General features: G+C 47.0%; 1 protein-coding gene across 5 annotated transcripts in view; it reads right to left on the bottom strand.

Annotated features, from left to right (window-relative positions):
• Window positions 1-5887: 5887 nt before the first annotated feature.
• The window catches only part of FAM171A2 (family with sequence similarity 171 member A2), a 74619-nt gene continuing 66044 nt past the window's right edge, over window positions 5888-14462 (bottom strand). For 4 of the 5 annotated variants that reach the window (XM_077460109.1, XM_077460110.1, XM_077460108.1 and 1 more), the window contains exon 8: window positions 5888-8511. In XM_077460109.1, the coding sequence (XP_077316235.1) occupies window positions 7056-8511 (1456 nt within the window). In that variant the 3' untranslated portion in view covers window positions 5888-7055. The remainder of the gene's footprint in view (window positions 8512-14462) is intronic. The other variant, XM_077460112.1, reaches the window with a different exon arrangement.

Raw genomic sequence — 14462 nt, forward strand, 5'->3', positions numbered from 1 at the left:
CCAACTTGTTGAAAATATTTTCCGACAAACTGGTCCAATAGGACATACTCCGATCATGTGTAGAGAATTCCGATCGGACAAAGTGCCACGCATGCTCAGATCAAATTCCTACATCAAAGCTATTGGCTACTAGCCTGAACGTAGTCCCATCGTAACGAAACTACGTCATCACGTTCTGAAAGATCAGATTTTTCGACAACTTTGTCCGACCGTGTGTATGCAACAGTCTCGGACACAATCCGACGGACAAAATCCGACGGATTTGGTTGGCAGAATGTCCGACCGTGTGTACGGGGGCTTACATAGCTTGAGAGGTGTTCTGTAATCTATCTAACAAGCGAGAATTTAGGCAGGGCTGACAACACAGCTTGAGTTTCCAGTGCAATAGAGAAAGCTTACTATGCTCGAAGCTCACTGGATTTCTGGTAGATTAACAGGTATTTTTCTGTACTTGCTGCATTATTAACACCTTCTCGCCCAGCCTACAGTCAAATGACGGCCGGACGGGAGCGCTCTCAGTCTGGGTGAACATCATAAGAAAGTACCTTGTGTGCGCCCTAAGGGCCGTGCTGCGGAGCGATCTGTCACCGGCTGCTCAACCCATCTGTACAATGTGATTAGCTGTGGCCAATCACAGCTAATAACAATAGTAAACACTGAATAATTTGTTTTCATTCAGAAAAAATATGTTTGCTTATAACAGTAAATTTCACTGTTATAAGAAATCATAGCTTGTTAAAAAAAAAAAAATATCCTGATATTATACACTGATTTGGATTATTATCACCAAAACAGTATACATTTTGGCCTAAATTTATGAAGAGAGACTATTTATCTTATGAGTGGTGATTAACCACTTTCAGACCGGACCATTTTGCTGGTAAATGACCAGAGGTCTTTTTACAATTTGGCACTGCGCTGCTTTAACTGGTAATTGCGCGGTCATGCAATGTTGTACCCAAACAAAATTTGCGTCCTTTTCTTCCCACAAATAGAGCTTTCTTTTGATGGTATTTGATTGCCTCTGCGATTTTTATTTTTTGCGATATAAACGTAAAAAGACCGCAAATTTTGAAAAAAAATGATATTTTCTACTTTTTGTTATTAGAAAAATCCAATAAACTCAATTTTAGTCATACATTTAGGCCAAAATGTATTCAGCCACATGTCTTTGGTAAAAAAAAAGTCAATAATTGTATATTTATTGGTTTGCGCAAAAGTTGTCACATCTACAAACTAAGGTACGTTTTCTGGAATTTACGCAGCTTTTAGTTTACGACTGCCTATCTCATTTCTTGAGGTGCTAAAATGGCAAGGCAGTACAAAACCCCCCCAAATGACCCCATTTTGGAAAGTAGACCCCCTAAGGAAATTGATAAGAGGCATGTTGAGCCCATTGAATATTTAATTTTTTTGCCTCAAGCGATTGAATAATGACAAAAAAAAAATTTTTTTTTTTTTTTACACAAAGTTGTCACTAAATGATATATTGCTCACACATGCTATGGGCATATGTGAAATGACACCCCAAAATAAATTCTGCTGCTTCTCCTGAGTACGGGGATACCACATATGTGGGACTTTTTGGGAGCCTAGCCGCGTACGGGGCCCCGAAAACCAAGCACCGCCTTCAGGCTTTCTAAGGGCGTAAATTTTTGATTTCACTTCTCACTACCTATTACAGTTTTGAAGGCCATAAAATGCCAAGATGGCACAAAACCCCCACAAATGACCCCATTTTAGAAAGTAGACACCCCAAGCTATTTGCTGAGAGGCATGTTGAGTCCATGGAATATTTTATATTTTGCCACAAGTTGCGGGAAAATTACAAACTTTTTTTTTTTTTCACAAAGTTGTCACTAAATGATATATTGCTCACGCATGCCATGGGCATATGTGAAATGACACCCCAAAATAAATTCTGCTGCTTCTCCTGAGTACGGGGATACCACATATGTGGGACTTTTTGGGAGCCTATCCGCGTACGGGGCCCTGAAAACCAAGCACCGCCTTCAGGCTTTCTAAGGGCGTTACAGTTTTGAAGGCCATAAAATGCCAAGATGGCACAAACCCCCCACAAATGACCCCATTTTGGAAAGTAGACACCCCTAAATTTAGGGGTACACTAGTGAGACTAGGTAATAAATGGCGGGTGCCCTGAAACTATAAAAAAATAACTAACCAACCAGCGTCACCTGTAACAGTTATATGGTGATCACTGGTGAAAGGGTTAACTAGGGGGCAATCAGGGGGCTTTATGCGGTAGTATATGGGGGTCCCTGGCGCTATAAAAAGCTGCGGCGAACCTAAATACCTACCTGCCTAACAAGCGTCACCTGTGACACTAATACAGCGATCAGAAAAACGATCGCTTATTAGGCTGGGTTCACACTGGAGCGATGCGGGAACGCCACGAATCCGCGGCGGGTTCCCGCATCACATGCCTCCCGGCGGCAGTTCACACTGCCCTATGCGAACTGCTGGGAGTGTCAGTGAAATGTTAATGACACCCCCAGATCAGTTCGCATATCGCAGTGCGATCTGCAAACTCGGATCGCATGGTGTGAACACCCATGCGATCCGATTCTGCTGCGGACCAAAAAAAGGGTCCCGTGCGAGTTTGCGGCGGGTGCGACACGAATTCAGCCATACTATCTGTATGGCTGAACTCGAATCGCACAGAGATCGGATGTGATTTGCACTGCAGTGCGGTGCGAATCACATCCGTTCTCATAAACCGCTGCAATGTGAACCCAGCCTTAGTGACACTGGCGACGGGGGGTGATCACAGGGTTAAACCTTTATTGGGGGGGTTAGGGGGGTACCTTAGAACTAAAGGGGGCTAACCCTAACTGCCCTAACAGTTATTACAGTCACAAATGACACCCGCCGGGTGATCAGGGGGTTAAACCTTTATTAGGTAATAAATGGCGGGTGCCCTAAAACTATAAAAAAATAACTAACCAACCAGCGTCACCTGTAACAGTTATATGGTGATCACTGGTGAAAGGGTTAACTAGGGGGCAATCAGGGGGCTTTATGCGGTAGTATATGGGGGTCCCTGGCGCTATAAAAAGCTGCGGCGAACCTAAATACCTACCTGCCTAACTAGCGTCACCTGTGACACTAATACAGCGATCAGAAAAACGATCGCTTATTAGGCTGGGTTCACACTGGAGCGATGCGGGAACGCCACGAATCCGCGGCGGGTTCCCGCATCGCATGCCTCCCGGTGGCAGTTCACACTGCCCTATGCGAACTGCTGGGAGTGTCAGTGAAATGTTAATGACACCCCCAGATCAGTTCGCATATCGCAGTGCGATCTGCAAACTCGGATCGCATGGTGTGAACACCCATGCGATCCGATTCTGCTGCGGGCCAAAAAAAGGGTTCCGTGCGAATTTGCGGCGGGTGCGATGCGAATTCAGCCATACTATCTGTATGGCTGAACTCGAATCGCACAGAGATCGGATGTGATTTGCACTGCAGTGCGGTGCGAATCACATTCGTTCTCATAAACCGCTGCAATGTGAACCCAGCCTTAGTGACACTGGCGACGGGGGGTGATCACGGGGTTAAACCTTTATTGGGGGGGTTAGGGGGGTACATTAGAACTAAAGGGGGCTAACCCTAACTGCCCTAACAGTTATTACAGTCACAAATGACACCAATGCAAAAAAAAAAAAAATGACATTGGTGTCACTGTGACTGGGGGGCAGGGGTAATTGGGGGGGTGATCGGGGGGGTGTGAGTGTGCCTGGCATGTTCTACTGTGAAGTGTCGTGTTGGTGCAACTCACCGATCCTCTCTCCTCGGTGTCGGAACGAAAAATACCGACACGGAGGAGAGATTACATCACTTCCTCTCCTGTGTTTACATTACAGGAGAGGAAGTGATGTCACGAAGGATTTCTATTCGTTGGGAGCGATCGCGAGGGGGTGGCCATGAATGAATGGCCGCCCCCTCATCCCGGATCGCTCGCGAACGAATACCGACCGCCGCAGGCACCGTACAGGTACGCCCATATGCCTGCCCGTGCCATTCTGTCGACGTACATCGTCGTGCGGCGGTCGGGAAGTGGTTAAATACCACCAAAAGAAAGTTCTATTTGTTTGAAAAAAAATTATAAAAACTTAATACGGGTACAGTGTTGCATGACTGTACACTTGTCAAAGTGCAACAGCGCTGAAAGCTTAAAATTGGCCTGGGCAGGAAGGGGGTTTAAGTGCCCGGTATTGAAGTGGTTAAAGATATAATAACAGGAAAAATGTGCATATATTGCAGGGATATACTGAATATCTTTTTTTTATTTTGCCCAGATATACACTTTAAAATAAGAGACTCTGTCCAATATACCTTCATGCAGGTTTGATATATATATTCCAGAGTGCCTCTGGTGCGGACTATTGCCTCTCACCAGTCGTGTGCTGTGTAGCCTACTTTCTTACACACAATTCTTTGGCAGTGCAGTGGAGGGTTAAATATATTGTCAAAAGCATTGGGACACCTGCCTTTACACACTTTAATGGCATCCCAGTCTTATTCCATAGCGTTCAATATTGAGTTGGCCCACCCTTTTCAACTATAACAGCTTCAACTCTTCTGGGAAAGCTGTCCACAAGGTTTAGGAGTGTCTATGGGAATGTTTAACCATTCTTCCAGAAGCGCATTTGTGAGATCAGGCAGAAGGCCTGACTCGCAGTCGCTGCTCTAATTCATCCTAAAGGTGTTCTATTGGGTTGAGTTCAGGACTCTGTGCGGGCCAGTCAAGTTCCTCCACCCCAAACTCGCTCATCCATGTCTTTATGGACCTTGATTGTGCACTGGTGTGGGACCAGGAAGGGACCATCCCCAATCTGTTCCCACAAAGTTGGGAGCATGAAATTGTCCAAAATGTCTTGGTATGCTGACACCCTAAAGCGGAGTTCCGCCTGAAAAAAAAAAAAGATTAAAAGTCAGCAGCTACAAATACTGCAGCTGCTGATTTTTTAAATAAGGACACTTACCTGTCTAGGGAGCCCACAATGTCCTCACCCCGAAGCCGACCCACCACAGCATCTTAAGTAAGGGAATCAGGAAGTGAAGCCTTATGGCTTCACAGCCTGGTTCCCTACTGTGCATGCGCGAGACGCACTGCGCATTCTGAGCGGTCCCTGCTGTCTTCTGAGACCTGTGTGTCAGCGGGGGGGAAATGGAGGAGGGGCTGGACATGGCGTAGATCGCCATGGATACTGTGGTGATCATTCACCAAAAGTGGGAGCAAATACCTGTATTAGACAGGTATCTGATCCCCCTCCCCCTGAAAGGTGCCAAATGTGACGCCAGAGAGGAGGTGGAACCGGAAAAGCGGAAGTTACGTTTTTGGGTGGAACTCAACTTTAAGAGTTCCCTTCACTGGAACTAAGGAGCCAAGCCCAACCCCACTTAATTCCCCCCTCCACCAAATGATTTGGACCAGTGCACAAACACCTTTGGGATGAATTAGAGCGGAGACTGTGAGCCAGGCCTTCTAGTCCAACATCAGGGCCTGACCTTACAAATGCTCTTCTGGAACAATGGTCAAACATTCCCATAGACACACTTCTAAACCTATTGGACAGCCTTCCCAGAAGAGTTGCAAAGGGTGAGCCAACTCATTATTGAACCCTATAGACTAAGACTGGGATGCCATTCGATCATATGCGTGTAAAGGCAGATGTCCCAATACTTTTGACAATATAGTGTATAATGTAGAGATCCTTTGTTGGCTTCAGCTGGGAATCACTGGCTTGAGATCAGACATTCTGAGAACACCACTCACCACTGACCAGAACCCCTAGGCTGTATACTTTATATGATACTCAATGCTAAACTATGAATGCTGTGTATGTTGAGGCATCCCCACTAGTTTGCAGTACAAACTTCTTTTTATTTTTTTTCGCCTTTTATTATTAAGGTTTGTAGCAAACGGCAGTACTATTTAAACATGACAAACACGCTTGATTTCTTGTGCTGTTTTTCTTGGGAAATCGCTAGGGGGCTAGCTTCTTGCAATACAAACAGCTTCCCTCTAAGGATCATCTGAACAACATTATCTGGAATGCTTCATAAAAGAAGTTGGAATATTTTTAGAAACGTCAAATTTCAAAGACCATAATGCGTTGCAAAAAAATGAGGATCATAAATCCCTCAAGTACCTTAATACTACTGCATGTTGACCAGGATGCATTGCAAGTTATTGGCTAATAATAAGATGGAAGGGGGTACACAATGGTTACAATGCATTGCAAGAGCTACATTAATGCATTGTGATAAGTAGAAGCGGTTTCCATGATAAGGGGGGTAGATGGTACCACAATGCAGTGTAACCAGTAAAAGAGTAGTTACGTGGCTCCTTTAAATGAGGACTATGGACCAGAATGCATTGCAAGCTATGATCTTCCACACACCTTACACAAACAAAACACTAGGACCACAACGCATGAGTTACTGGGAGATGCCATGGGCCATTAGGATGCCCTGCTACATCAGAACCTACATAGAGGACATAATGATGAAACCAAAAGATTCTCCATGTTCCAGCGAGCTTGGCCTGCTTCTCTTGTCCTTGTATTACTATTTAAAGGGAAATAGAAGACAACGTCAAGGTTAAAAGTCCACTGTTATCAATGATCTGCTCTACCTCTGTAAAGAGGGGGCTGGTCACACTGAGGGTCTCACCATGAAGTGTCATAGACTCCCAGTTACCAGAGGACCATAAAGCACCTGTGTATGTATGTAAGGAATATTGCAAGTGTGTATTATATACATGGGTGCATGTTAGTAATCGTGTTGGCTGTATGTGTGTAGATGTGTGGGTATGTTTCTGGATGTATATAGATCACGGTGCCTCTGGTCTTCCACACAGGAACTCTCCAATGCTGGGGCCGTGCCTCGAGGTTAGGGGAGAGATGGGGGCAGGGTCTTTTTCATTCTCCGGCCCGACCTTCGGATTCAGGGGCCATCCCTGCGTTTTCTCCCTGCAGTCCTTTGAGGGGTATGTCCTATACACAGAACGAGAATTGAGAAATCCCTCATTATTTTACATTAAACACCATCAGGGGTCTCTCTTCTCTCTTTTGCCAGGGGCTCTTCTTATCTTGGTCATCCCCACCTTCAGATTGGTCATTTAGGTCCTCATCTGGGCTGGTCATTGAATCCCTTCGAAGTTCGCTAGTGCTGCTGCGGGAACTGTCTCCTCGGCTGCGCCCTCTCCTGTTCATAACCAGGCAAGATTCAGAAGCCTCATCCAGAAGCGGGGTGAGTGAGCTGTCTTCGGGTGAGCAACCACCGCCAGTCCGACTCTCGCTGAGGCTCTGTTCCCCTTCTTCAGCAAAGACCAGCTTAGAGTAGGTCAAAGAAGAAGGTTGATGTTGAGACCTCCCACCTCTTCCTTCTTCTGGTCCAGGTTTTACTTTAATCTCATTAACATCCACACCTGAGTCCAGACTAGCATCATTACTGCGTGTCTTATCACCAGCCTGCAGGTCTATGTAAGAGTGACGAACCTGGCTGGAACGTCCATCTAAAGACACAAACCAGGCTCTTGGGTGGGGCTTCACGCCAAGTTCCAAAAGCTTCTTCTCTGTGAGCGCTTGAAGTTCTCCATTCAGTTGAGCCATGGTGGATTCATTAAAAACCACAGGGATGGTGACCGATCCACTCATCTGAGAAGAGTGGTTGCTCCAGCCTTTTCCCTCCTGTTCTTGTCCTGAGCCAGGGGGCCCTCCTTGTTGGTAGTTGTGACCTTGCTGAAGCAACTGTTGACGTTGAGCATGATCTTGAGGGGCAAAATGGTGGGCATGCGAAGCTTGTGATGACACAGAATCACTTTCAGATTGCTCTTCACTCTGCCCTGTTGGATTGTCTTCTGATGACAACCTTACATAATGAGCTGGAATCACCAAAGTGGGCATGGCATGTCTGTACCCTCCCTCCTTCATGTGGTCAATGGATCCACAAAATATCAGCTGCCCAGGTTGAGTCAAAGAAGTGGGACGTGACAATGGATCTGCTGATTGGGTCATCAAATAATCTGGTGGTTTAGAGTCACCGATCACATGTTTAAAGGGGGGTGGAAGTGGAGGAGGTGATGGAGGTGGATCTCTATTTCCTCCTCTACCTCCTCTCCTTCTCTGCTGCCCCTTCCCTCCACCTCCATAGTTCCTTTTCAGGTCTTCTGACTCCAGCAGGTCACCAGAGCGGGCTGACTTTAGTGGATAATCTTCTCGGGGTCCTGGCCTTAGAGGAAGAGTATCAGTAGAATGTTGGATGGACGAACGCCCACCAGATTTACAAAAGTCTTCACGGGAGGAATAGGCAGAGCGTAGGACTGGAGTTCGAAGATCACTATCAGCTGTGGATGTAGAGTCCAGGTGGCTGGTGCTAATGAGGTTAAGGCGGGAGGTCGAGGTAGCTTGGTCCCGCTTTGGCTCAGAGAGGCCAGAAAGCTGCAGTTTGTGATGTTGTTGTCTTGGCTTCAGACATCGACGCCTGCAAACAAAAAAACAGTAGTGAGAAATAGAACCAAACAATAAGGGTGTTATGAGCAAGACCATGTGTAGATGTGATTCATAAAAAATGTAATACTGGGAGAGGAATGTGAGTAAACAGAGCTGCATTAATATATGCTTCGCTTGCTTCATGCTTTGGCTGTCTTCCTCCATGCTTATAGTGGACCCAAACTAAAAAAGTGAATATTTACTATATAGTACATCTAGATATGTTAATTGTGTCTAAGCAGCACGTTTACAGTCAGGCCTTATAAGGTACATAAATGGCCTACACATATAGCAAGGGCGATATTCGACTTTGATCACATATATTGTGTATGTTTTGTTTTCTTTCTTTTTTTACACATAAAATCTAAAATAAAGAACAAAAATAATTTAAAAAAATCTGCACAGCATTTTTTTGATAAAGGTGAACTAATGCTTACACTGTGAGTTTATTTTCGTTCAATCAGCGGGCTCAAAATTCAGCTTCCCACATCCACAAAAGTGATGTGAACTCATGAATCTCCCCCGCAGAATTGCATTCGGACAACAAGGACTCTCCCCCCTGTCAAAATACATGGATCAGCGCTGCATGCTTTGGCTGCAGCAGCTGATCGAATATTGGTTTTCCAGCAGGACTGTTCAACAGAGGTTTGTCGTTAGACCGGTTTCTGTTGAACAGGGTGGGCTACACATGGTAGGTTCCTGCATTACCCTTCAAACTGCTGACATAAGATATGCTTGTGTGTGCTCCATTAAAGCGTTTGTTAACCCCCCCCAAAAAAACACAGATTCTGTTCCTTTAAAGCATGTTACACAGCACAGTGCTTGTGCTGTGTAATTTTCCCCCCTGTTGATCCTGCCTGGCTATACCCTCCCCTCTGCAAACAGACCACGATAATCATGGCTGCTGAGCCCCTGACATTGTTGTCTGTTTGCGTACCTGCTATCCTGTGTCTGTCTCCTCTGTCCCCCCCCCCCCCCTTTCCGTGTCACCTAGTGACAGTGCCTCCCCATCCCCCTCCCGCTGCAACAATAATAAATATATCTATATACTATCCCTTCTGTATGCTAATAGAGTGCCCCGCTGTCTCTGTGTTTCATAAAAAAAAAATACCTCCTTCATATCTCACGGCGGCTCCCGGCGATCACGTGACCGGCCGTGTCTCCTCTCTCCTGTCCTCCTCGCGTCCCGCTGACGTCACTGGGGAAACTTCGGCCCCGCCTGCTGCTTCTGCAAGACGGGCAGAGAGGAGACACAGCTGGTTACATGAGCGCCTGGAGCCGACGTGAGATACGGTGAAGGAGGTATTTTTTTTAATGAAACACAGAAACAGGGGGACATGCTATTAGGATACAGAACGGATAGTGTATATTACTGAAAGTGGGTTAACAACCACTTTAAGGCTACATTCAGATGACCAAATAGTGGCCAGAGGTGGCCGCTGGCAAGAATCAGTAGATTCTTGCTGGCGGTTGTAAATGCTGCCTGTGCACACTGAGGAGATTTTCTAAAACTGGAGCACTCAGAATCTGGAGCTGCTGTGCATCACAGCCAATCAGCTTCTAACTTCATCTTGTTCAATTAAGCTTTGACAATAAAACCTGGAAGCTGATTGGTTTCTAAGCAGAGCTGCACCAAATTTCGCACACTCCAGTTTTAGTAAATCTCTCCCACTGCAAGCAGCTGCAGATTTGTCACGTACCAACCTATGGGCAGTGCCGCTGTTGTTTGCATGTAACCACTCATCTGAGCAGATACACGCGAACAGAGCCTCCAACCAACCCTGGATGTAGCCTGTGGGCATCCAGGGTTGGAATGCATCTCTGTGGAGTTTTGACCACACACAAACTGGCTGCAGCTAATAGGCCAGTTTGCATGTGGCCATATCACAGTGTTGCTGCTTCCAGAGTCTGCATTACATTGCCTCTAAGGCCGCGTACACACGGGCGGACTGTTCGCCCAACTTTGTCCGCTGAACAGTGTTTGGGCGGACAGTCCGCTCGTGTGTGGGCTTTCAGCGGACAGTTTCAGCGGACAGTTGGACGGACAAGGTTTTTCGGAATTTCCGAAAAACTGTCCGCTGAATGTGTAGGCTTGTTCGTCAAACAAAGTTGCGCGCATGCTCAGAAAGGATTTTCACGCCGAAAGCTATAATGCAGTGTATAGGACGTCGTATTTTTCGTCCCGTCGTACTGCCGTTCACGTCATCGCGCACGGTTTCAGCAAACTGTTCGTTCGTCGTGTGTGGCCATGTCCGTCCATGCTAATTTTGAGCGGACTGTTTGCCGAAACTGTTGGACGGACAAAGTTGGGCGAACAGTCCGCCCGTGTGTACGCGGCCTAAGGCCGGATTCACACCTATGCATTTTTTGTGCTCTTTGCATTTTGCAGATTTGCACTACAGAACATGTTCCATAGGAAAACATGTTAAATGGGCTGTAGTGCAAATCTGCAAAATGCAAAAATCACTAAAAATGCATAGGTGTGAATCCAGCCCAAAGCGGTGTTCTGCCCCCAAATTTTTTTTTTAAAGACAGCAGCTACACATACTGCAGCTTCTGCTTAGAACAATAGGACACTTACCTGTCCTGGAGTCCAGCGATGTCGGCACCACAGCTGATGTTTCCATCAGCTGTCGGGTGCTGCCACCACCACAGGGGTTAAGGGTACCCGGCAGTGTAGCCTTGCGGCTTCACGCCGGGAAGCCAAATGCGCATGCGTGAGGCCCCACTCCTCTCTTCTACTGGCCACAGGGAGAGGAGGAGGGAGCACCGTGGCCCGGACACCCGGAAGTGGGAACAGGTATCCTCTCCTCCCTCCCCTCCCCCCCCCCGAAAGGTGCCAAGGGGGAGAGGAGACAAATGAGCGGAAGTTCCACTTTTGGGGCTTTAAGGCCGGGTTCACACCATTGCGAATTGGATATGGGATCCCCGTATCCAATACGCAATAGCAGGAGATTTTTACTGGCTCTCTATGGAGCCGGTTCACATATCTCCGCAGCGGGTCTGTGCATTTTTTGCTCCGTTTCAGGTCTGAATTCAGCCTGAAATTTGGGCTGAAATCGGACCTGAAATGGTGAACCAGCATGCACCAGAACACTGCTGAGAGCCGCATGCAGCTCATACGTGAACCCAGCCTTAAAAAAGGCTGGACTTCAATTAGGCCATGCCAAATGTGGACAAAACTCAGGAGCACCTTTGCACGCTTTCTCCCACCTCTATGCAGGACCAAAATATTAGAGTTATAATGTCAGTACTAGTACAGTATAACAGCCAGCAACTACTGAATATGATTATTACAGTGGTTCTCAACCTTGGCCCTCAAGTACCCCCAACGGGCCATGTTTTGGGAACTTCCCTTAGGCCCCTTTCACACTGGGGCGGTTTTCAGGCGTTACAGCGCTAAAAATAGCGCCTGTGTAGCGCCTGAAAAAAACCGGCCCCTTTCACTCCAGTGTGAAAGCCGGAGGGCTTTCACACTGGAGCGGTGCGCTGGCAGGACAGTGAAAAAAGTCCTGCTAGCCGCATCTTTGGAGCGGTGAAGGAGCGGTGTATTCACCGCTCCTAAACCGCTCCTACCCATTGAAATCAATGGGACAGCGCGGCAATACCGCCGGCAAAGCGCCGCTGCAGCGGGCGGTTTTAACCCTTTTTCGGCCGCTAGCGGGGGTTAAAACCGCTAAAACGATGGTAAAGCACCGCTAAAAATAGCGCGCTTTACTGCCGACGCCCGCACCGCCCCAGTGTGAAAGGGGCCTTAGATAAAATAGTTTTTATCAATACCATGTCATTGATATTGATTTAAACACTTCAATACCGGGTCCTTTCACCCCCTTCCTTCCCAGGCCAATTTTCAGCTTTCAGCGCTCTTGCACTTTCAATAAAAATTGCGCGGTCATGCAACCCTGTACCCAAATGAAATTTTTATCATTTTGTTCACACAAATAGAGCTTTAATTTTGGTGGTATTTTTTCACAAATAATTTTTTTTATTTTTTGCGATATAAGCTAAAAAGAGTGGAAACCCCCCCCCCAATATTCTCTACTTTCTGTTTTAAAAGAAATCCAATAAAATCGAATTTTTGTCATAAATTTAAGGCAATATTTATTTTGCTATATGTCATTGGTAAAAAAAAAAACTCCTGTTAAGTGTATAATAATTGGCTTGTGTGATCATGGACATATGTGCGCAGATGATCATGTATAGATGTGCGCAGATGATCACGGACATATGTGTGCAGATGATCATTGGGACAAACGATTTTACTGTTACATATGTGGGACAGGTGTTTTTAGTGTGTGGGGACATGTGTGGGGACAGTGTTTTGGGGATACTATTTTGGGGATATTGTGATTATACACTGTTTGTGGACACTGGGCCGGTGATCGGTGTGTAAAAAACAGCTCATACTCACTGATCACCGGCTGGCTGCAGAGATCCGCTCTCCTCTCCTCACTGACAACTTCCATGTGAGGAGAGGAGAGCCGATCGCCCGGCAAACCAGCTCTCTGTTTACATGGCTATGATATACACAGTCGTCATTTGATCAGGAGGGCCAATCACAGAGCCCTCCTGCCGATCAGAGATGCGCCGTGTCCAGGTGACACGAGCACATCGGGATCGCGCTACTGCGAGGGAACGTGTGCGCGCCATTCCCCCTCCATCTGAGGGACGTTCCTGAACGTCCACTCAGAAGGAGGAAGCTCCCACCCGGCCGTATATGTGCAGTGGCCGGGTGGGAGGTGGTTAAAGCAGCTGTGCAAAGTAAAGGAAAACCTGAAAACTTGGCCCGTCGGGGGTACTTGAGGACTGAGGTTGAGAACCACTGACCTATGAGATATACAGGATTATGATTAGCTGTACCAGTGCTGAAGGGATTGTGGACATATTTGCCCATATATACAGTCTACTTATGGATCAGATCTCTGGGGGGTGGTAAGCAGCAATGAGCTGTGGTAATGGTATTTTACTAACAGTCTTCAGTGACTTCCCTAGCAAATTTGGCTTTGCCAATATTAGCGCTTATTATCATGGCTTCTCATACCTGTAGTTGAGTGTCCATATTACTAATTATAGTCTGGCTTCAGTGTGCAGCTAATGGATGGCAGTTACCTGGGTAGTGATGGACGAACTTCCGACGGGACGTTTCGCGAACGCGAAACGCGAACGGACACAAACGTTCGCGAAAACGACCGTTCGCCGCGGGCTCCATTGACTTCAATGGGAGGCGAATTTCGCAAACCTTTAGGTCGAATTTGCGGCCACGGGGTAATTATTAGGGGGTAGCACGTAGTCCCACCACCTGGACAATAGCATAATACATGTATGAGGTGAATTTGGGATCGATAACTACAAGCATTTTTTTTTTATTTGGGAAATTGTTCTGACAATTCAGGACTATGGAGCTAATGAAGGCAATGGAGGAGAGGGAAGGTCAGGGACCAGGGTAGGCAAACAAGAGGGTGCAGGAGATACAGAGCACTGACAGCAGCACCGTAATACAGAGCACTGACATCAGCACCGTGACATACAGCGCTGACAGCAGCTCCGTGACATACAGCGCTGACAGCAGCTCCGTGACATACAGCGCTGACAGCAGCTCCGTGACATACAGCGCTGACAGCAGCTCCGTGACATACAGCGCTGACAGCAGCTCCGTGACATACAGCGCTGACAGCAGCTCCGTGACATACAGCGCTGACAGCAGCTCCGTGACATACAGCGCTGACAGCAGCTCCGTGACATACAGCGCTGACAGCAGCTCCGTGACATACAGCGCTGACAGCAGCTCCGTGACATACAGCGCTGACAGCAGCTCCGTGACATACAGCGCTGACAGCAGCTCCGTGACATACAGCGCTGACAGCAGCTCCGTGACATACAGCGCTGACAGCAGCTCCGTGACATACAGCGCTGACAGCAGCTCCGTGACATACAGCGCTGACA

Source organism: Lithobates pipiens, unplaced genomic scaffold (genome assembly GCF_037356315.1).
Source record: "Lithobates pipiens isolate NorthernLeopardFrog02 unplaced genomic scaffold, aLitPip1_a1.2 Scaffold_28, whole genome shotgun sequence".
Classification (NCBI taxonomy): Eukaryota; Metazoa; Chordata; class Amphibia; order Anura; family Ranidae; genus Lithobates; species Lithobates pipiens.